We start from the raw sequence: 24,902 nt of genomic DNA on the forward strand, positions 1-24,902 counted from the left end.
TTTGGGAGGATGGCAAGGAGACGAGCTCAGAGACGTCTGGGAGGGCATGGGGCCTTGGTTGTCATGACGAGTTGCTTGTGCTGATTCTCCAGAGCACATGAAGTCACCAGAGGTTTTTCAGAGAGGCAGCAGGACAAATCCGATCTGAATTATTTTTGGAAACACACTGCTGTGGGCGGGAGATGTTGGACGCTGGAGGCAAGGAGACCAGCAGCAGACTGAATCACGATGTGGGCAGTTTGAATAAGAAAGAAATGCCTCGTCTTGGTTATCAGGCACTCAGATGAGGCTGCTGGAAAAAAAAAAGATGAAAGGTAGTGGGCAGTGGAAAGACAGGAGTTCAGCTCTGACTGTGCGAAAGGCCCCCTAGATTCAGCACACCCGTGTACAAGTGTGCAGCGCTTAGGAGACACGTTGGTGCTGGGTAGTGACTGAAGACTTGTCAGCCTGGATCCTTTGAAATGGTTCTACCCAACACGATGGTGCAAAATGGCAGAGCGGTAGAGGCCCAGGAAACCCCAGGGTTTCAAGAGCAGCTGGTGGTTTGCAGAAGATAGAGAGGATGTGACTTGGAAGAGGAGGCAATGAGCAGCAGTGAAATGCGTTGTGATGCCCCAAAGGATGAGGGGTAAAGAGAAGCCAGGGCATTTCGTTAGGTGGAGGTGACTTGTGACTTCTTTATGAGAGGCTTCCACTAATGGGGAAGAAACCAGCTTGAAGGAAGCTGAGCAGTGAGTCACGAAGAAGTGAGAATAGACATTTTTTAGCGGGGCTGGTGGGAATTTAAATATATCAACACCCAAGGACAGTTTGGGAATAAACATTCCAATAAATCTCTGCTAACGTCGCAACACCGACGTCATTCATCAGCAGAAGGATGGCTATTTCTAATGGTGGCACGCCATCAACTTTTGTTGGAGCGAGAACTCAAAAGAAATGCGTAATTACGTTGAGGTTGGTTTTTCACTGTCAGCTTTAGTCATTTGGTTGAATTTCTTTACTGAAAAATTATTTTTCTTTTTTTTTATTGAATAATTGAATATTTCAGAGGAATCCATTATATTTTTTTACTCTGAATATATTATGAAGTGCCATCACTTGGTAGAGTGGATGAGAAAGCAGTATGAGTATTTGAAATATGGCTGTAAGAATCGGCCTTTCGTGAACTTAATTATACTACTGTCTTCGCATCCCCGTGTGTTATTCCCAAGGCAGGCTGGTGATATCTTCTTCTGAAGTTAAGTAAAATGAGCATCTTTTTTTCATTGATGAGGTGAAGACTGGACTCTCAAACTCCTCTGGAAAAGAGTCTCTCCCAGGTGACATCACAGGATGGAGAAAAATCAGCATCCAAAATTCAGATGTAATTTGGAATATAATGACTCTTCACAAGACCATTTGGCTCCAATAGCTCCGGGGGTCCAGGAAATATTGGAGCTTCTGGGTTTCACGACACTCAGCCAAAATCCCTTACCCTTTCTTTCCCCTTTCCAGCAGCCCCCAAGGGACCACTCTGCATGACCAAATGTCAGAAGCAAAGCAAGGTTGAGACTGGACCCTCCTCTATGGTTTTTCTATTTCAATAGGGAAAAAGTCTCAATATGAGCAAAACTGGGATATTAAGCTAAGAAATGTAATTCCTTCTCCTTGCAGCATCCCCAGAGGAGTCCGTGGCCATGTTCTCAGGATAGATGCTTTAAGGATCAGAGGATGTCTATCCTACAAATGAGTGGAGGGACTGCCTGTGGCTGCAGAAACTTCTGTCTTAGATTAGGAGAAGGAAGGGCCCCTGAGAGATGAACCATTCCTGGTAGTGACTTTTAAATGGAATGGGAGGTGGATTCCCCTTCGGAAATTTGGTGAAGGCTATGGTCCTGCTTCCAGAGAAATGCACCTACCTCCACACCAAAACACTGCAGATCCTATAAGTACAGCTGAGTACTTGGTGTTCAGGCAGCTGGTCTGGGATGCCTTTTTGTTCATAGGTATTTTCTCTTATTTTATTCAGAATCCTGACCAAACAGGATTTCCACTTTTGCCAAAAAATACTGAGGTTTTTCTGATAGGATCCATCACACACACACACACACACACACACACACTCTCTCTCTCTCTCTCTCTCTCTCTTTATATCTTGTTAGTAAAAAATACAAGTAAAAACAGAATGTAATCCTAATTTAAAAATATATAATTAGAAATAGAAAAAGATTAGAAAGAAATATACTGAAGCCTAAGTGGTGATTATCTCTCCAGGTAATTAACATTAAAATAATACTTCTCTTTTTAAAATTTTCTTTACAATAACATAACCATTAAAATAATCAGAAACAGAAATGCAAATTCTAAAGTTATACAGGGATTTAAAAATATTTCACCAACTCTACTTTCTTTTCTCTCACTCTTTTGTTTTTACAATGAATTGATATTTGGTAAATTTATAGAGTTATGCTTATTACTACTACCTAATTTAAGAACCTTTCCGTCACCCCCAAAAGAAACCTTGGGCCCATTTGTACTAACTCTCCATAACTACTTTCAGCTCTAGGCAACCACTGATCTACTTTTTTTCTCTACAGATTTGTGTTTTCTGGACATTTCTGTAAGTGGTACTACAGAGTACATGGCCTTTCATGTTTGGCTTCTTTCACTTGGCATCATGTTTTTGAGGTTCATCCATGCTGTTGCATGAACCACTTCCTCCTTTTTTATGGCTGAATGATACTGCATTCCTGGGCCAGGCCATATTTTGATGGACATATGGTCCGTTTCTCCTTTTTTGTCTCATAGGAATAATGCTGTTGAGAACATGTGCATGGAAGGGACCATGTTTTCACATGTTGCAAGGCTCCAAACATATGTCCTTAAGAGAGGCCCTCACCTCAGAAGAGTAGGGTTTCTGGTCTCCCCACAGTTGCATGGGCTGGCTTCAAATGCACAGAGTATTAGGATCTGAACAAGAATTTCAGAGCTAGCTCTGCAAGTACAGGGAAGTAGTAGATTTTTCTAGTCCCTCATCCCATGTCTTCCCTGAACTGGGTCTAGAGGCAACAGCAGGGGTCCTACCTTGGGAATCATGAGTGCCAGTGGTTTAATATGGGGAATAGGAAAGTGAGTTTGCCTATGTGAGGAATAAAATGCAGGGAAAGAGAGAGACAGAGGAGGGAAAATCAGGAAGCTCATTCCTGAGCCCTGTGGGCTCTGAGCATCGGGACTGTTCTCCAGTCTGGTATATAACAGGTACTCAGTAGATTTTTGAGTTACTTTAGGTTGACTTGAAAAAGCTAATGAAGAATTGCTCGTCCCATACATGTGTCGCATACATTCATATTTCCAAGTTTCCATCTCTATCTTGCTTCTATCCTGAGGGTAGTAGTGACCCTGTCTTTATTCCAGGCCTCCCTCATCCCACCGAAGGGAGAAAAAAAAAAAAGGCTGTGTAGGATGGGGTCTGTGGAACTGGGGCTCAGGGAAGGGAGTCCACAGCAGTGACAAGGAGAGAGACCTCAGCTGGATGCCTCAGGGAAGCTTGAGGACCACGTTTTGGGAGGAAAATCAGGAAGATGGGTTGATTTCAGAGAGCCAAAGTTCACATGTGAGCTCCTGAGAGAAAACAAACACCCCAGCTAGTTTCTGAGGTTTGTTTGTTGGGGCAAGAGGCATGAGTGCAGCAATCTACTCGGCCCCAATTTCCCTTTATGTTTTTGGGCATCTGTTGAACCTTCACCAAGCAGCTCTGAGCAAATAAATGCCACATCTTTTACTTCATATGAACAGGCTTCTATACTTACCTGTACCTTTTGCTTACAATGAGAGCAAACCAGGGTTCTTCTAGATAAGATGATCCTTTGTATTACTTTGTTTAGCCCATGCTCTATTTGCTTTGGCTTTTCGGTATCAGTATTTACCAATCTGTTTTGGCTTGGGTCTCATAAGCCAAGAATCTCGTTGCTTTTAAATTCATAAGCATTTAAAAAATTGCCTTGTTAATGGAGAGCTTGCCAATTTCATTGTATTTTGAAAAATTTAATAGTACACCAACCCAGAACCTGGCCAGAAAATAGATTTGCAAAATATCGTGCCAGGTTTCCACGTGTAATACTTAATGTAGAACTGAGGCAATTATTCACCTAACTCAAACTAAAACATTCTTTCAGCGGAGGCAATAATCTAAATTCTGAGCTGTTTTTTTTTTTTTTTTTTAATTCAACACTTGGGCTTTTTTTTTTTTTTTTTTTTTTTTTGGTTTCTTTTTTTGTTTCCACTTTTCCAACTTTAAAGAAAAGGGGAAAAATAGAAGAGTTGATTTGGAGGCCATAGCTAAACAGGATGGTCCCATTTCGTTCATTCAATCAGTAATCGTAATAGGATGGTCTCATTTCATTTATTCAATCACTAATTGTTCACTGGGACTCTGCCCTGTGCCAGGCTGGACCTGTGCAGGAAACAGCAGCCCCAGGGCAGGAACAGATTTGTAAACAGATGAAGGACCGGTGCTGGGAAGTGTGGGAAGACGTGAGGATAAAGTGTTGTGGGAGCTCGTGTGGCATGATATGGATCAGAAGCCTTTGTGAGGAGATGGCATCTGCGTGTGTAGGAAATGAGAATGTTTTTGGAGAGGGAGAAGTTCTGGGAGGAGGAAATTGTATGGCTATTTTGTGGGAAGACGGCCAAAGACTTTAAAGCAGAAGAATGGCTTTGATAAAAGCAGAGGATGCTGCAGGCATGGAAGGAGAGGACTTGCATGAGGTGTGAGGGTGCAGGAAGACCATCTGGGTGCCAGTGCAGTTGGGTGGCGGGACTTGGGAGCAGGGGCTGGAAGGCTGGACTCAAGAGCCTGAACACACAGCAGAGCAGGATTGGGAGTGGTGGTGCAGGAGCATTAGGGGGATGGCTGCTAGCGGGGGGCTGAGCAACTGCCTTGCTCTTCCCCAGACTGGGAAATGGGGACTACAGAGGAGAACTAGCTAAGAGATGCTTCAGCAGGATGCATGAGGTGGGTATTGCAGGCAATATTTTAGTGCCCACATCAGCTTCTTTTCCCAAAGAATGTGTGAAAATGTTATGCTGAAGACAGTTGATCTGGCTGGTCAACATGGAAATGTCCTCTTGTCCAGTAGATGAGTGTTGCCTTAAATCTCCCCATTCGGACAGAGAGGCATGATGTCCACGTAGAAGGTGGCACGTTCTGTCAATTTTCTTACAGCCTGACTCTGAGTGGAGGGCTCTGTGGCCCAGCCCTTCCCTAGAGAAATGCTCAGACCACCACCATGGCATTTTCTACTTGACCTCAGACACTGATGATTTTATAACAGTAAGTTTAGAAAATCAGTCCGGGAGGCACCTGGGTGGCTCAGTGGTTGAGCATCTGCCTTTGGTTCAGAGAGTGATCCCGGGGTCCTGGGATGGAGTCCCACATCCGGCTCCCCACAGGAAGCCTGCTTCTCCCTCTGCCTATGTCTCTGCCCCCCTCGCCGTGTCTCTCATGAATAAATAAATAAAATCTTTAGAAAAAAGAAAAGAAAAGAAAATCAGTTCAGAACCCAGTTCAAGTCAGTTGACTTAAATATTTGTTAGGTGTTTACCAGATGCTGGGAATTTTGCATTCATGATTTCTAGTCTTTTAACAACCCAGTAGGGGGAAGGGAGGGAAACTGAGGTGGAGGGAGCATACATCTCACACCAATGAGGTTGGGGAGCTGGCTCATGTCCAGGTATAGCAGAGCACCGGGCCTCCCGCTCTCTCCTCAGACTGTGCTGTGCTGTCAACAAATGGCTCTGGTCGCAGCCTCTCTATTACCAGATCTCAAGAGTTTTTTATTGGGCCATTTTGTCAGTGACAAAATTGTAGCAAGGATTTTCAATGTGATTGATATTTTACTGGTACTTGAAGCAACGAGGAATGATGGCTAGGTCTTCAATTTACTTTTCTTCCTCAATTACTATAACAGCTGAGATAAGGGGTGTTAAACTGGCTTAATTGGGTTGCCATCATAACTAATGGCTTGATTTTATCCAAACTAGCATATTTTAAGAAGAATTAATCTAAATGATCTTACGGCAGCCCCCACGCAATCTAGAACTTGGTGGATCTACAAAAAGAGAAGGACCACGGAGCTTTATGTTTGAAGTTCAGATTCCCCCACCCATCCCCAATTTGGGGCAGTTGTTTTTTGGTAGGCATTTCACGATGGGGCTGAACGACATTTTTTTTTTTTTTCTCTTTTAATCAATCTAAATGTGCTCTGCACAGTATTTCAATTTTGAGTCAACTGGCATTATCCGAACATCTATTACACAGGGGACTGAGGGAAAAGGCAGGTCGGGACATGATAGATCTTAGCCTATGAAAAATCATTATCTCAGTGTATTCCATTTTAATCTTACAGCTGTTCTGCTTGGTTCTATATCTGTGTCTTCTTGGGAACCCACATCACATTTTTCACTGGCAGACTCAAATATACTTTACACAAGTTGCTAAGTCATGAGAACATGCTGCCGAATGTAGCGATAATTTGGCTTGTTTTTATGCTCTCCTTCCCCCTATTTTTCAAAAATGAAAATAGATAGGGAACGGGCCACTTTGATAATCATAGCAAGACTTAATATGGATGCTAGAGATAGAATGGGCTTCCTGGCTCCAATCATCTCACATGCACTGAGCTCCAGGAAAAACTGGGATGGTTCCCCGCCTCCCCTTTTTTCCTTCCTGTATAGCATGAGTGCTGGGAGCGAGGGCACTTGGGACTTTACTGAAGCAAAATATTTGTCTTTAGTGTTTGGAGTCACACTTAGATCTTCTCTGAGGGCGTAAGGGCCATCAATAACAATCACGGAATGCTGAGGCCCGTGCAATTTCAGAACAGGTGGAGGGGGAGAAAGTTGAGGTTACAGGTAAGAAGAAGGCGGGAGGGCCAGCCTAACAGAATTCTGAGCAAAAGATGATAAGCCGGGAATCAGCAGCCATCTCTGCCTTTCCTGCCCATGACTATCTCCCGTGGGATTCCAGAACTCTTAGGAGAAATTGCTTGTGACGGTTTTCAGCCCACGTAAGACAGCGAGACTAACATTTGACCTTTCTGGTGATTACCTGAGCAGGAGCGGTAATCACACAGGGATTGGCCACTGCTAATTGCTGCTGCTCTGCCCCATTGTCAGCACATCCCCAAAGGGATTAATTTTACTGCATTCCCGAATGTTCTCTCTCCACCCTGGTATTTTCCTTAACAGTTATTATTTCTTCTCCCTTTCTTTTTATTATTATTATTATTATTATTATTTTTTATTTATTTATGATAGTCACAGAGAGAGAGAGAGGCAGAGACACAGGCGGAGGGAGAAGCAGGCTCCATGCACCGGGAGCCTGATGTGGGATTCGATCCCGGGTCTCCAGGATCGCGCCCTGGGCCAAAGGCAGGCGCCAAACCGCTGCGCCACCCAGGGATCCCTTCTTCTCCCTTTCTAAAGACAGGCTTGCACTTCTGTGTTCGTTGAAGTTTTATAACAGAAGGGTTCCTGTACTCTGAAGGCACTGTCTTAACCTTTTCAGAAAATCTGGATCACATGAGGTAAATGATATTCATCTCCCAAGATAAAATGCTTGCCAACATGAAAGGTCACACCTTATTAATCTATAGGATTAAGTGTTTTATTCTTCCAATCATTTAACTATAGCCAGTTCTGCTTTAGCAAAACAGAAGCATTTCAGTTATAATGGAACCATGTTGTTAGGTGATTTGTAACTCATTAAAATTGATACCAGTTTATGAAAAGTGCCTTGTACATCCTTGACTGTCCTGTGCATTACAACCTAGCCTCTATACGTAGGGAGGGACTGATGTGCCTTTCCTCCCCAAACTGTCTAAGCCTGGGCATTGTCAATATTATTGTGAAGCATGATTCCAGAATCTATACAGACTGGCTTTGGGGCTCCAACCAAATAGGTCCAAAGAATTTTTTTGTTTCTGCTAAGCACAGAACAAGTTCCCAGCCCTGCTTCTGACTATCTTTTTGTATCCCTCCATCTTGATCTTGCAATCTCTAGTCTCTAAGAGATACCTAAAAGAAAATTCTCTTTCTGTGCTACCTTGTGATTATTCTCAACTAGATAAGCAGAGCTGTGTGTGGCAAATTAAGATGGTAGCACTTCTGCCTTTTGCAGGGTATCCTGGGGACCTGAGAATGTGAACTTCGCTTCGTTCCCTCTGCAGACATCCTGCCACTCAGCTTTCCTGGCAGTATCAGCCCATCAGCAGCTGAGACTGTCCTTCCATAGAATGGTAGGATGCTGAGAGTCTATCTCTAGGGTAAACAGGTACTTGGAGAATACACGAATGGTTACAGCCCTCCCGGGGAAGGTGCAGTGGACCAGGTATGCACTCTCTGTGTAGTCGTACATTTTTTGGCTTAGTTTTTATTAAAATATAGAAACATTTATGTTTCTATAAATATACAGCTTGAAGAGTTCTCACAATCTGAACACACCCATGTAGTCCAATATTATAGGATCAAAAAACATATCCACCAGGTAATCTAGCAGTAATGATTAGTTTTGCTTGTGTTTGAACTTTATACGGATGGAACCATTCATGATGTGGTTTCCTGATTTGTTCAATACTGTTTGTGAGATTCACCCGTGTTGTTGTGAATAGTTGCAGGTCATTCATTCTCAATGTTGCATAGGCTCAATTGTGTGACTGTACCATAATTTACTTGTTGGGCATTTGAATAGCGTCCCGTTTGGGGGCTACTAGGAAGAGTGCTGTTATTAACATTCTGGCACATGCGTTTTGGTGAACACATATCCACAATTCTGTTGGATATATAGTTAGGTGTAAAATTCCTAGATCATAGCATGAAGAAAGGTTCAGCCTTAGTTGATACTTTCAGTTTCCAAAGTGGTTGTAACCAAGTTACGCTTCTACCAGCTGGATAGGAGACTTCCAATTATTGCACATCCTTGCCAACACTTGGAATGTTCCAACTTACCAGTTCAGCTGTTTTGTAAGTATGTCACAGAATTGCATTTCATTGTATTTTCTTGATTCGTTTGTATTTTCATTTATATCTATATAATTTAATTTTTTATTTCTTTGATTAATGAAGTTGTCATCTCTTCTGTGTTTATTGGCATTTGTTGTGAAGTACAACACAAGTTCCTTCCCTGGTTTGCTTTGGGTTGTGTCTTTTGCTTACAGATTATAGGATTTCTTTGTATTGTAAATATCTTCTACTTTGTGAGTTATCATTTTACTTTTTTAATGATATCATTTGATGAACTGAAGTTCTTAATTTTAACATAATCGACTTTTTTTTCCCTTTTTGTGGTGAATATTTTTGTGTCTTTTTAAAAAAATTTTTATTTATTTATGATAGTCACACACAGAGAGAGAGAGAGAGAGAGAGAGAGAGAGAGAGGCAGAGACACAGGCAGAGGGAGAAGCGGGCTCCATGCACCGGGAGCCCAACGTGGGATTCGATCCTGGGTCTCCAGGATCGCGCCCTGGGCCAAAGGCAGGCGCCAAACCGCTGAGCCACCCAGGGATCCCTATTTTTGTGTCTTGCTTGAAAAATCTTTGCCTATGTCAAGGACACCAATATGTTCTCACATATTTTTCTCCACAAGATGTATTATTTTACCTTCCATATTTGGACCTGTAATATATTTAGAATTGGTTACTGTTTATTTTATATGGCCTAAGAGAAGGGTCAGGATACATTTTTTCTCATATTTGTATTCAATTAACCCAGGACTTTTATTGCAAAGACCATGCTTTTGTATCTGCAGTCACCATGTCCTGGTCACAAAAAGGGACTGAGTGTGTGTGTACCTGTTTTTAAACTCTCTAGTCTACTTCATCAGTCAATTTTTTTCTGTCTTTGTGCAAACACCACATAATTTTAATTACTGTTTTTTTTTCTAATAGGTCTGAGTATCTAATAGTGTAAGTCCTCCAACTTACTCTTCAAGATTGCCTTAGCTATTTTTAGCCTCTTATATTTCCACATGAATTTTACAATACACTTCTCCTTCACCTCAAAACAAAGACCTGAGATTCTGCTTGGTATCACATTGGATCCTTTAGGTCAGTTTGGAGATAATTTACTTTTCAATAGCATCGAGACTTCCAATCCATAAACGTGGTATATCTCTCATTTAATAGGATTAAAACTTCTCTTAGCAGTGACTTGTGATTTTCAATACAGAGTCTTTTTGCTGTATCCTCACATGGCAGGAGGGGCAGAGGAACTCTCTAGGGTCTCTTTTATAAGAGCATTCATCCCACTCATGAAGGTTTCTATCTGCATGACCTAAGCACCTCCCAAGGGCCCTACCTCCAAACACTCTAAGGATTAGGTTTCAACATATGAATTTTGGGGGGACATAAACATTCAGTCTATAGCACTGGCCATCCCATTCTACAATACTTTGTACCTTTAAAATCTGGCAAATGTCTTAAGGATAGAATGGTTCTGTGTTTAAGGTGTGTTTGCTTCCTCTGCTAGCTCTCTGTTTCTGTGAGACCCCAGGAGATTTTACTCTGTCCTTTAAAGGGCATTTGTCCATGAGGGAAAAGTAGCCATGTGTTTAAAGGCCCTCAGGTTTTCACTTTGTCACGCTAGTTCCACATGACTGTTACAAGCATTTCTGGTTTATTTCCTTTCATCTTGGGCCCTCTGCCTGGGTCCAACTTGACCTTCCTCCAGAATCAGAAAAGGCCTCCAGAGTGAAGAAGAAATGGCTGGTTGTCTTACACTTTTTTTGCTTTTTTTAACCTCTTTGGTATTTCCATTGATCAATGCCTCCTGACTTCTATGGCTCTCCGATGCCTTTAAAATTAAAGTCTTTTAAAATCTAACCTGGTTTTCCTAGTTTTTGCAGTGGGAACAGCAGTCTGTTGTATCCTATCTGGAAGATCCTACAGACATATATGTTTTATCATGTTTTGATAGAATGTTTTTATATATCAACATGTTTTGATATAAATTCCTAAGTGACTCTTTGGAGAAAATCATTTTATTTTGCTTTAGCTTTCCTAGTGTTACATGACAAAAAAATCCTTATTCTTTCATTCCATCAAATATATTGAATTTCTAGAAATTAAATAAAATCAAATGCTTATTTTGTCTAAAATTGAGACATCAGTTATACTATTAACTTTGATCTAATAGGTAAGTGTTGGTTTTTCCTGGTTAAACATAATACCTAGAGAGATGCTTTCAGTGAGTGACTAAAAGGAAGCTTTAAACAAAAGTTCCTTTGATTTATGAGATCCTTTTAAATTTATGCTCTTTTTACTTTAAGTCTTTGGGGCTTTGTTCAAGATTATCATCTCTAATGATGGTTCTGTGTATTAATGCCAACCTGTTTTCTATTTATCATTACGTCTTCAGGGACATTTCGTCCTTTTGGAAACATCTGTGACACCAGATTTTGAATTTACTTGTTTGATATTAGTATTAAAAGAAATGAGAAGTAGATTCACACTGTATTTTTCTTGAGGACCATTCTTGGCTGCATTCTTTCCTTTCTATAACCCCCACTGGGGTGAAATTAACACTTATTGAGCATTTAATATAGTTTTTGAGGTGAGTGTAGAGGGCACTGCACTTCTCTTTCTCGTTTTTCACAACAACCTTTTAAGTAGGAATTATCAACTGAGCCTTGGTGTCTATAAGCAGCTTGCCTAGTCACATCTGCAGAGGAGGCTCTTGTTTCTGGCAAAAATTAAAGTGTACTTCACTCCTTTTTTTAAATGAATAATTGTGTAAAATATTTCATAAGGCAATGACAACTCTATTTGCTGTATTTCAACCTCTTTTCATGCTGTTCTTAGCTGAGAATTTTCTCTACAAGTACAGAGACTTTTAGGTAGCACAGAACTCTGAAATCATCACTTTAGCTCATCTATAATTGACACTCTTTAAGTCAAACAACATTTTAAACATTCTTGGCTTATTGTCACCCACTGTTTATGCCCTTAATACTCCTGTCTAGGCCTGTTCCTTCTATAAAACTTACCTGTTCTGATGGCTCCCATTTCTTTTGCATGAGTGACTCTCTAAGAAAAACCTCCTTACCTCTGTTCCAGTCCCATGGGACATCATCTCAACACCCACCCCATAAAGGCAACATGGGAACAAAGCTTTGAAACCCATTCCATTTCTGTCAATGGAATAGTCATTCCTGGTTTCTGGATTAGAAATCTCAATATCCGCTTTCTCTACGTTGGGTATGTGTTTTTTTCAAAGTCTTGTTTCTTCCTTCCAGATATTTTCTAGACTCATCTTTTCTGGCCCATTTCTATCAGCACCAGGTACACCCTAACCCCTGCAACTAAGATACTGGCTATGGCTTTCAACATATTTCCTGACTCTGGACTCACTCCACCTAAACTGACTTCACTACTTCTTGCTTCTTTTACTCTGATTTCTGCCACAGCTTTAGAATGGCTCCCTGGCTCCCATGTCATCATTGTGCATTTTCTACACCTCCAAAAGAGTTCTCTTTCTAAAGCACAAAAGTTATTCTGAGGGCAAGTAAGAAACATAATCAAATCAAACATCTTGACATAGCATATGGAGCATTTTATATCTATTTCAGGATCTATTCCACAGATCTTTGAGTGTCGGGTCTAAATCAGGAACTATGATTTGAGCTAGGCATTCAATGCAGGACCTAGTACCAACCTCAGAGCAGTGGGTGCATGGCCATCTCTCTGCTCTTAGCTTTGTACATTTGGAACCAATCATGCAAGCCTTCTCAGTGTGCATATCCATATTCTTTCAGGCTTCTATTAGAATGCCTTACCTTTTCTAATCCACAAAACTAAAAGGTATTCTACTGACTGAGAGAAGATATTTGCAAAAGACACATCCAATAAAGGGTTAGTGTCCAAAATAGAAAGAACTGATATAACTCAACACCCAAAAAGCAAATAATCCAATTAAAAATGGGCAGAAGACATGAACAGACATTTTTTTTTCCCAGAGAAGACATATAGATGGCCATATAGAAGACACGTGAAAAGATGCTTAGCATCACAAATCATCAGGGAAATACAAATCAAAATCACAATGAGATGTATTCTCACACATGTCAGAATGGCTAAAATAAAAAACACAGGTGTTGCTGAGGACGTGGAGAAAGGAGAACCCTTGTGCACTCTTGGTATGAATGCAAACTGGTGCAGCCACTCCAGGAAATAGTATGGAGGTTCCTCAAAAAGTTAAAAATCGAACTATCCTATGATCCAGTAATTGTGCGACTGGGTATTACCCAAAAAATACGAAATGCTAATTCAAAGGGAAATATGCACCCCCATGTTTATAGCAGCATTATTTACAATAGCCAAGATATGGAAACAGCCCAAGTATCCATCGATTGGTGAATGGATAAAGAAGATGTTATATATATGAATATAAATATATAATTATATATCTATATAAAATATATATTTATAAAATGGGATATTACTTAGTTATACAAAAGAATGAAATCTTGTCATTTGCAGCAACATGGATGGAGCTAGGGAGATAATGATGAGTGAAATAAGCCAGAGAAAGACAAATACCCTATGATTTCACTCATATGTGGAATTTAAGAAACAAAACAAATGAGCAAAGGGGAAAAAAGAGAGAGACAAACCAGGAGACAGACTCACCTATAGAGAACAACTGATGGTCACCAGGGGAGTAGGTGGGGGGGATGGATGAAATAAGTGATGGGAATTAAGGAGAGCACTTGTTGTGAGGAGTACTGGGTGATGTTTGGAATTGTTGAATCACTATACTATACACCTAGAACTAATATTACTCTGTATGTTAACTATACTGGAATTAAAATTTTTTAAAAATGGGAATGGAATTACAAAAATGCGCTACCTTTTCTCAACTTATCCTTCATCACTCTGTAAAGATCCCTTTAACCAAGAAGCTCCCTGTGACCAACTCCCAAGGCTGGACAAGGGGCTCTTCTGGGCTTAGATCCAACAGAATAATTACGACATTGCATTGTGGTCTTGTGTTTACTAGTCTAACTCCTCAAATCGCTCATTAGTGCATGGAGCACAAGGACCATGCATTATTCAACTCTAAGTCTCTAGGACCAAGCACAATGTGTGCGGATGAATGAATGTCTGTGTGTATCTCATCATGCAATTTCCTCCTTAAGGACTTAGGCAATCTTTTGGCTGCTGGCTCCATCAAGTGACTTGTCTGGATGTTGAGATGTTTTGAGGATATGACTTTTCATGTACATCCAAATGGATTTCCACTTGTTCACTCGCAGTGGGTGCAACTCTTCTCTCTCCCTTTCTTACCACCCATGCCACACTCCCTTCTAGTTTTGATTCCTCTTCTCTGTGTTCTCAGGCACTTCTACCTCCTCCCCTGCCACTTATCCAAACCCTACATGTCTTTCAAGGCCAAACTCAAAGGTTGACTTCATTGTGAAGCCCTCTCTGCCTACTACATCCTGCACTGATTGTGCATTTCTCAGACACATGATCTCATATGTGATTTGCATGAGGGTGCCCAGAACATGGAGATGGGGTTTGAGAATTCTTAGTTTACCTGTTATTGAGTATAATGAAAGGCATATACAAAAGGCCCTGTGAATATTCATTTTTGATATATGGGACTCGAAACTGAATCTTCAGCCATGAACAGTTGACTTTTAGGAATAATAGGAAAAACAAAACAAACTTCTTGTGTGATTGACACAACAGACATCTTTTCTTCCCATACCCGCAACAAAGTCTGACCCCTCATCTTAGCCAATGGCAGATCCTGTTAGCTTTGTGTCTGAAATACAAAGACTATTCCCAGAATCTGACTTTTCATCCCCTCCCCTATCATCAGTCCAAGCCACCATCATGCCTAGATTGTCACTGATCTCCTAAGAGGTCCCCACACTTGTGCCCTACTCAACAGGGCAGCATGATCATGTCACACTGCACCTTCCTCAGCACTCGGCCACATCATCCCATTTCACATGCAGTAAAAGCAGAGGGTGGTGTGGAGGCCCACATAAGCCCACATCATCTGTGTCTTTACTCCATTCCTGTCCCACCCACTCTCTCTGGTCCTGTCCTCCTGGCCTCCTTGCTCTTCCCTTAGATAACTTCAGGCCTTTCATCTCCACTGCTTTTGTGTTTTTACTCAAATGTTACTGCCACCATGAGGTTTCCCACAGCTGCCTCGTTAGAACCACAGGACCCTGTTGTCTGCTATCTTTTTCCTGTTTTCCTTGTTTCATACAGAAATAGTATGTTTCCTTTTTTCCCCAAAAAAAAGTGTATTATGTATTTTACTTAATTTTCTTCCTTCCGCCATGAGTGTATCAGCTGCATGAGGACACTCATTTTTGTTTGATCACTGCCATATCCCCAGCATCTCGAACAGAGTCTGGCACGTGGATGTTGCATTACTAGCATTTGAAAGAACAGCAATTGTTCTGTGATTATGAAGCTCCTAGCTGAGCACACCTGATGTCCCTCCATGGTCGCTTGTGATAACAGAATAAAAGCTGGAGGACAATTCAGTCATCAAGTTCAGTGATGTCACTAAGTGAAAGAAACATCCCACAGATGAGAGCAAGATGCCAAGATGAAGGATATTAATGTGCCTTCCTAGTCATGGCACCTGCCTAAGATGAAGCACAGTGAGATCACCATTCTGATCTCTCCTGGACAAAGCTCCGAGAATTCCAGTATTTCAGGGTATCACCACTCTCATTGTGTGTTTGAATGCGTTCCCTGACTCCACACATTTATATTCTTCCTGAGAATACCTCCAATTGTTACCAGAAGAAATGTAAAATGTAAAAATGCATTTATAACTGAAAAGTATATACTTACTGGCATTTTAAAAATTACTCACCACTGTCAATTGCCAGGAAGAGGGCAGTGTACACACTGTTGTGAACGAATGGTGACTCACGGTCCAACACTGCCATGGTGTCAACAGTCCCATTAATGGGGTTAATATTCAGCCAGCCAGCTGGGTCCTTGTAAACAGAATACCTGAAAAAAAAAAGTCCCAAACAACATTCAGATTACACTCAGAATAGGTTCAAGAAATGTTCACTGAGTGGTGGGCAAAAGCTCCCATGCTAGGTGCCAGATAATTATCTTTTTAAAAAATTTATTTATTTATTTGAGAGTGTGATAAGAAAGAGTGAGCACAGAGAGAGAGGGAGGAGCAGACTTCCTGATGAGCAGGGTGCCTGTCGTGGGGCTTGATCCAAGGACCCTGAGATCATGACCTGAGCTGAAAGCAGACACTTAATTGACTGAGCCACCCAGGCATTGTGGTGCCAGATAATTCTTCTTTTTTTTTTTCCACATTTGTTTTTATTTAAGTTTGATTTGCCAACATATAGTATAACACCTGGTGCTCATCCCATCAAGTGCCCTCCTCAGTGCCCCAGTTACCCTATCCCCCTGCCTACCTCCCCTTCCTCAACCATTTGTTTGTTTCCCAGAGTTAGGAGTCTCTCATAGTTTATCTCCCTCTCTAATTTTTCCCACTCAGTTCCCTTCCTTTCCAGTATAATCCCTTTCACTATTTCTTAAATTCCACATATGAGTGAAACCATACATCATTATAGTCACAGTTGTTTATTCAGAAAGTGATGGCAGGCCACCAACTCTGTGCTGAATATTTTGTGTGTGTGCCTCCTTTGTGCCTCATGACAAGCCTGTGAGGAGAGAGCTTGTACTGCCCAGTTCTCAAAGAGGCAGAGTTCACAGCTGTCCAACTCTAGTTGTATTTCTTTTCTTTTTTAAGATTTTATTTATTCATGAGAGACACACAGAAAGAGGCAGAGACAAGAGAGAGAAGCAGGCTCCCTGCAGGGAGAACTTGATCGCAGGACCCTGGGATCACGACCTGAGTCAAGAGCAGACACTCAACCACTGAGCCACCCAGGTGCCCCTAGCTGTATTTCTTTAATACCTTGGGTGTGTCCCATGTGCAGACCCGGTAGGAGAAACAATGCCATGAAAGTGCAGGGAGGGTGCACGGATGCTTGGAGGAAACAGCCATTACTTCTGACAGAGGGTAACCCTGGGGACCTCACAGAAGATGCAGTGTCCGAACCAAGACCAGAAGAAAGGGTGGGATGTTGTCAGAGAATGAGAGGACAGACAAGTCAGCAAGAGAGAAGAATACAAATTAACACATGGAACAGAGAGATTCACTAGAGTGTAAGCTCCACAGGGCAAGGACATCTGTTTGCTATCATGACCTAGCTCCTAAAACATTGCTTAGCACATACACGACACTCAACAGACAGTTGCTGAATGAGTATTTATGTTCTAGCATGTGGATGGTTGTGGTCAGGGCCATAGCTTCCCCAGGGGACACCGAAAGTATGTGAGTTTAGAGACACAGATTATACAGAATCTGAACCACTGTTGTAAGGGGGTTGGGTTCTGGACAATAGGAAACCATCAAAGAATTTTAAAATGTTACTATTTTTTGAGGTTGTTGTAAAAGTAATCCATGCTCCTTCTAAGAAGTTCAAACAAAATGTGCATTAGGTAAGAAATGAAAATCCCACCTATCAGGGAGACTCCAACTGAACAAGACTCAGATTTCCTTGAACTGAGTGGCCTGGGTAATGTGGGACTATCCCAGTGACACATGGCAGGTGCACCAATTGCTTTTGTACTTGAGCCAGTGATATGCTAGTCAGTGTTTTCCTGCCACTCCCCACCAATCTTTGAAATATATCCCCTGAGGCGACATGAAAACTCATGGCTCATCAGTCAGGTAAAGATGCTTGGAGTCAACATCTCTGCCATGTACTGCTGGCTTTGGTTCTAAGAACATTTAAAACCTGATTTAACCAACAAGAGTTTGGGACCAATTACCATCCTAGTCTTCTCAGGAAAATATGTCCACATCCTAATCCTGTGGTACAAACTTTGTAGGTCTAATTAAGGGGAAGATCTTGAGGTGGGGAGGTGCTTTTGGATTACTATGCTACATGCAACTGCAGATGCCCTGATGAGACACCCAGAAAAGAGAAGCCCAGGTGACCACAGAGGTTGAGACTAGACTAATGCAAAGGAGTCTCCCCTAGAGTCTTCAGAGGGAGTGTGGTTCCCCCTTGATTTTGGCCCGGTGAGACTGACTTTGGATTTTTGGCCTCCAGAACTGGAGAAGAAGACATTTCTAGCCTCACCAAGCTTATAGTAATCTGTTACAGCAGCTTGTTACAGTGGCAATAGGAAACGAATACAGTAGGTATAATATCCCCACTTACGGACGAGGAAACTAAAGTACAAACCACACAGCTACCAGGGCCTTAGAGTCTGGATGTGGGTCCAGAGCCCCTGATCTGAACCCCCACATGAAGCTGCTTCCCAGCTAACTTACTGGAGGGTGGTCAGAAGATACTTGCTGAATTTTGAAAACAAGCTACTTTCTGAGAATAGAGCGAGGATGACTCCAAACACAATGGGTTAGATTCTTCACGTGCAGCTGGGACCCAAGGGGTTGTCCACAGGTGTGTGGTCAAGGAGAAGGGGAGCCGCCATCCCTGACTTGGAGGCAATCTTGGGGGCCTTACAATGTGATTATTACCTGAGGGAGGCTGTGGTCACAGAGAGAAGGGTCAGCCTGGCTCATTGAGAAGGGAGCAGAGGAATAAGAAACCTCTAGAACAGCCTCCAGGAGCCTTCTGGTAGCCATTCAGCTGCCCCATGACACCACTGCCCCCTGGTCCCAACTTGACCACCAGCTGGGGAGACCCTCCGATTGTTCCCAGGCTCTGCTGCAGCCTTAGCAGCAACCCCTGGACATCTGGGGGCCTCCAGGAGGCAATGACAGAGCCTTTGACATAGAGTCTCACTTTAGTGCACAGAGAAAGACTTTTTTTCAGTCCCTGGTGAATCTGGGTCATGTGAACAGACCCAAGCACCTCTGTGTGCATCAATCACATCAAATCAAATTTTGATTGCATAAAAGTAGGTGAGCCAGATCTTGCACTGCTGAACAACACTAGGGAGTGGGTCTTGCTAGAGCTTCCTACAAGGCATCGGGTCTAGTCTTTCTAGAACAGCCTCAGGGGTACAGTACCCTTTAATAATAATAGTAAAAACAGCGGCTTCCAACACTAAACTGAGTTCTTTCTATGCACCAGACACTTTTCTGGGGGCGTGCTGTATCTACTCTTTCAGCCCTCACATCAACCCTGACAGGTTGATAATATCATTATTCCCATTTCATAGATGGGGGAAACTGAAAAGATGCTGGATGCTATCGACCTTTTCATTGTGTTACTTTTTTTATATTAAATTCCAGGCCGTAGATTTCTTAGTTTTCATAGAACTGATAGATTCTATCATTAAAAATCTACTTGAATATTAAAAGAAAACCCTTAAGTAGAATCTTTATTTTGTTTTTAAAAAGGTACCATTTGACTTCTTGCCAAGAAAAAAAACCAAAAACTATTCCAATGTAAAAACAAACCAACAAAACCAACCCAGAGAGACGAACCACTTTGCCAAGGTCAAGGTTAGGGGCTAGAGTGCGTGGCGATGTTGGGATCTGCACCCTGGCTGTCTGGTGCCCCAGTCTGCTCTTAACCTCTGCAATGGCTATGCTGGGTCATGTACGTTGTCAGCTGTTCCATGTGAGTAAAAGACTTGGACGTCAGAATAAAAAAGACCTGGATTCTCACTCTGTGACCTTGAGCGAGCTACTTGTCTGTGTCTGTTGCCTTGGTGAGGCAGGAAAATCCCAGGGCCTCACGGGGGAGCTGTGAGGGCCAGTGGGACCTGGCACGAAGCGTGTGGCTCCCAGCAGAGCCAGTGGGACCGCCGATGTGTGGCTGTGGTCCACTGGGGTTGGGTCCAGTATGGGATCCTCACTGTCCCCTGGAATGTTTTGGGAACCCCTGGCTCAGCGGAGCCCTGGGGAGATGGCATTCTGTAGGTGAGGCAGTGGTGGGAAGCACATGGGGAAGGAGTAGAGCTAATGTAGTTTTTCCTACATTCCCTTGCTGCCTCAATGATCATTTCCTTATTTCTTGAGAATGAACCATTTTAAAAACACCTGTCTTTCATTTTGAGAGCAATTTACGCCTTCGCCTGCAAAATTCCTGTCTTCTAAGATTGGGCTGAAATGCCTCCTCCAGGTCGCCCTGTAAGAGCTCCCCGTTAGAGGCAGTCACTTCCTCTTCTGGTCCTTGCTGGGCATGAATACAGACTAACCTGTCGGGGTGTAAGAAGGGCCTTTGTAGGCCTGCTGCCTTCACCCAACTGTGCTTTGTCAGGATGAGGTTCAAGTGGGTTGTATGAGTGCATACGTCCTGCGCCTGGCCCTGGGCCCAACTCAGAACCATTTCTGTGGTTCCCAACAATCAGATGAAGTTGGTATCATGCTCGCTTTAAAGGTGAGATGACCAAGATTCAGAGGGGCTTAGCAACTTGCCCAAAGCAGCACAGCAGAAGTGGCAGAGCTGGAATTCCACACAGGCGCGCCGGATGGCAGGGGCTGGACCTGAAGCAGGTTGGTTTGTTACTTATGCTCAGGGCCACATGTTGGCCATTCCACGTCCCCAGGGCCAGGGAGAATGCCTGGCACCCGGCGACACCCAGGGTTGCATCCTTCCTGTCGGGGGCAATAATCACAGAAATGGGGAATGCGAAGAAAGGTAACATTTATTTCCCACCTTACCAGGTAACAAGCTCGCAGTTGATCCAGAAATGACTTGTGGTAGTTCCATGTATTTGAAATAATGAAAAATTTAAATGGACCGTATTTTATTCCTGATTACTCAAATCAGAGTTCAGAATATAAATAAAAACAGAATTAAATGATTGAGGCTTTCATGTTGGCAAAGAAACAATACTCTTTGTTTCTCCCTAGTCATGGTTTTGGTCTCATGATGCTACCGTTTCGGGGTATGATGAACAATTTTGCTTTTTCTCTTGGATGCGGAGTAGTGCTAGTCAGCGGAAAACTTACAGGATGTTAACTCAGGGACTGTCCCCTAAGAACGATGTCCAGTGGAGTTAGGCCTCCCAGAGAGAGCAAGGGCTTGAGGGTTTTACACAATAGCCACTCAGTGTTTTTCTTCCCTAAAAAAATCCTGCTGCCTGGGTGACTCTACTATTTTTTTTTTTTTTGAGCATTAACATCCAATTTATTCTCTTAAAACAACAACAACAACAACAACAACAAATTTATTCTTCAATATTTAGTTTCTCACATTGCTACCAAGTAAGTATTCATTGACATCATTTTAAAGCAGGGGGGTTCCACAACCACTCCCTGCATTTTTGGTGGGTTTACTTTTGTGTTTTGTTTCTCTCCCTGCATTGTTTAACCCAAGCTCCCAGGGTGACAGGGACAGGCAGGTTCCTGTTATTCACTTACTTTTTCAGACTACACCTGGAATTAAGAAAGATCTGTATCCAGGCTCTGCTGCTGACTTGCCATGGGCTTTGGGCAAGTTACTTGCCTTCCCTGGGCCCCTGGGTCCCTTTTTATCAATGACAGGCTCTGCCCTACCCACCTCTCAGAGGCACAGAAACACTGTTCAAACAAACACGTCCACCATCATTGCCACTCATGAGCTAGGAAGAAAGACACTCAGGTAGGGACACCTGGGTGGCTCACTTGGTTAAGCATCTGACTCTTGATTTTGGCTCAGGTCTGATCTCAGGGTCGTGAGTTCGAGCCCCGTGTTGGGCTCTGTCCTGGGGGTGGAGCCTGCTTAAAATTTTTTCTCTCCCTCCTCCTCTGCCCTTCTCCCCAGCTCACACTCACTCTCCTCTAAAAAAATAAAAAATAAAAATTTATGGAAAAAAATCAAGTATCCATCGTCGTGGGTATTTACTTGTGTTTTCTCATGACCTTTAATTCTGTTTCCCTCTATTAGTTTATTTACTTTATTTGGTGTCTCTTCCCATCATCGGAGACCTTGGGGAGGCATGCTCCTGTCTTGCGTCTCCGTGATGCCTGCTGCTTCTACTCAGGACAAGGGGCACCCCATTTGCCGGGTACTCCCAAGGCAAACAATGCAAGCCAAGAGCTGGCGGCGAGGCCCTGAGTGCATGATTTTCCCCGACCCCTGAGCGTCCTACCCCAGAGGACAGAGCAGCTGGAGGCCACCAGCCAACCTGCTTTTCCAACTTCCTGGGTGATGGGCCCTTTTGCGAGATCAGCCTTTCTGACCAACCGGCCAGAAACTCTATGTAAATTCTTGACATCTTCAAAGCTGTCTTTTTAATAAACCTTTTGGTATAAAAGTACCAGCGTGCAAGATGTTTTCCATGCTTTTAGGCCTGAAAAATGAACATGCCTTATTAAATTAGAATTTCCGGGCAATTTATCTGTAATGTGAACTTTGCTTGTTACAGAGGAAGAAAAATCAAATTAAAAACGGGGCTCATTTTAGTCCCTAATGTAGCTTCACAGGAGCTGCTTGAGCACTTGCTGGGATCTGGCCTCTTCTGGGTGGCGGCCTCCACAAACACGGGGCAGGTTGATTAGCAGGATCAGGCAATGTGGTGAAGTGGGGCTGGGCACCTCTGACCGTGCTTGGGCCCTGCACTCTCCTGGGAAGCAGGCTTACTATTTGTGGGGTCGCAGGGAACAGGAAGGAAACTCCAGGCCAGGGGACAGGGGCCAGGTATCAATGGAGGAGGATGCAGGGCCTGCCAGGCTCAGCCCTCATGGGGCCCTGGTAGTGGTGGGAAGGAGGGAGAGACTCAAAGCTTTGACAAGCCCCTTCTGTAAGCTTCTTGGGCTCACATTCTGTGTGTGGGGGATCCATATTTGTTCAGCACAGATACCAAAGCCACTCAGCTTACTATGGCCTTCCTTTTATATCAGACTTAATAATGTTACAAAGTGAGACAGTGCTATTAGTGCAGGATTAGCCAAGAGGATCATGCTATATTAGAGCCCCAGGAACAGGGCAGCTATGTACACAGGAAGACAGACAGACAGACCCAGGTATGGATATAGATATCTAATATAATATATATCTACCATATGTATTAGTTAATTAGAGATCTATCACTCTATCTAGACAGATATTTTATATACAGTGACATGGATGTATATCCATATATACATTTGGAAATGTACTATTTGCTAAAGATGGCATGTTAGGTTGTTTGGAAAAGTCAGATCATTCAATAAATTCCCTGACTCATTATCCATTCGAAACAAATAAGTTTGCTATTTTCCCAGATGCTTTGGACCCTTGGGCGTATTAAAATATATGAGGATGTACACAGAGGGGTCTGGGCATCTCTTTGCAAACTGGTAGCATGGATTACCTGGGGGAGGGGACTTGGGTTGGGACTCATGTCAGAGGGAGTCAGTGCAAGAGCCCTAGGGCTCTGTAGACACATGACAGTCTGAGAAGCACCGGTCTACAGCAAACACTAGTCAGGGAACCGTCCGAAATATCCTGGCTGATATCACATGTATTGCGGGGAGGATTGTGGTGGGTTTTTTTTTTTTTTTAAGCGGACATATGAGCCTCACTGTAGTTTACCCTCAAAGAGGAGTCAGTAAGGATGGGAAAGACCATGAAACCCTGAAAAGGAAAGAAAAAAAGGCAGACTACAGGAATTTTATATTTTACATAAAAATATGGAATATTTTTATATTTTACATAAAAACATGGAATATTTTTATATTTTATATAAAAATATGAAATATTTTATATTCTTACTGAAAGAGACATAAAACCTGTAAAACCACAGGGAAGAAAGGAATCAGAGGACCTATGCTCAGCTCCCCACCTAATTCCAGCTCCGTGGGCCCCCTGGATTAGATGGAATACCTGCCTGGGTGATTTGTATCAATCACTTGATTTAAAAACAGAACTAGAAAGTAATAGAATTCCCAGCTCAAGGAAGTACACTGTTTTGAAACGGCTCACGTAGCTCTCGCTCTCCATACAATGGGAAGCGCCAACTTCAAATCTCCTGATGAGACAGACAGACCAGGTGGAAGGGCCAGTGAATCCAGGAATTCTGGTTCAGTTAGGCCACCGAAGCCCAGCACTGTTCAGGGCTTGTGGAGAGCCCGGCAGGAGCCAGGGCACCAGAGCGAAGAAAGGTCTCAATAACAGGGAGGATGGGGAGATGCCACACCAGCAGGCGTGGACAAGAGGACCTGCCCAGGAAGTGGCCCGGGTGGGGAAGGTGGGGCATGTGCTTGCCCAGCCTAGCATGGCGCTATGGATGTCAATGGCAAAATAACAACTGAGTAGGGAGGGGAGCTCTTGATGCCTCTAAACCCTTCCTTGGACCTCTTCTCTCAGGTATCCCAGGGTCCCTGGTGGGATCCCCATGGTTGTCCTGCATGAGGCTCTACCAGAGTCCAATTCTGATCATCACATTCTCCTGGAGGTTGCCATCTTCAGATGGCACATGGGCAAGTCTTGGTTGATTCCATCCAGACATTCTGACCCCTGCCATGACAATGAGCAATGCATAGCCATACCCAAGGAGGTCATCTCCTGCCCCTGCTGTGGACTGAGGTAGGTGCGGTGTGAGTCTGTTATCTCTGCTCTGTTGTAGGAAGTAGGAGGTAGGGCGCTAGGGATCATTGTTTGCTTGGACCACCGCACTGCACCTGATCCTTTGCTTTTATTCTACGTACTGCAATCCATTCTCCAAACAGCAACCAGGGCAATTATATTCAGTTTTATACCCTATTTATACCCTTTCTCAGGATCCTCCAATGACTTCCCATTGGGCGTAGAATAAAATCCAAACTGCAGGCCACGAGTCCAAGGCCCTACGTCCTCACATTCATTTCCAAATTCTTTCCTTGCCCTCCCAATGCCGATGGGCACACAGGTTTTTCCCTTTGTTCCTTGAAAAGACCAAATTAATTCTAGCCTCAAGATTTTCCATCTGCCT

At 43.0% G+C, this 24,902-nt stretch overlaps 1 protein-coding gene across 1 annotated transcript in view; it reads right to left on the reverse strand.

Annotated features, from left to right (window-relative positions):
- Window positions 1-24,902, reverse strand: part of CDH13 (cadherin 13) — a 1,000,623-nt gene that overhangs the window by 18,349 nt on the left and 957,372 nt on the right. Inside the window, exon 11 of the mRNA XM_026004901.2 lies at window positions 15,880-16,022. Coding sequence (XP_025860686.1) covers window positions 15,880-16,022 — 143 coding nt within the window. The remainder of the gene's footprint in view (window positions 1-15,879; window positions 16,023-24,902) is intronic.

The sequence above is a fragment of the Vulpes vulpes genome, chromosome 12 (assembly GCF_048418805.1).
Source record: "Vulpes vulpes isolate BD-2025 chromosome 12, VulVul3, whole genome shotgun sequence".
Classification (NCBI taxonomy): domain Eukaryota; kingdom Metazoa; phylum Chordata; class Mammalia; order Carnivora; family Canidae; genus Vulpes; species Vulpes vulpes.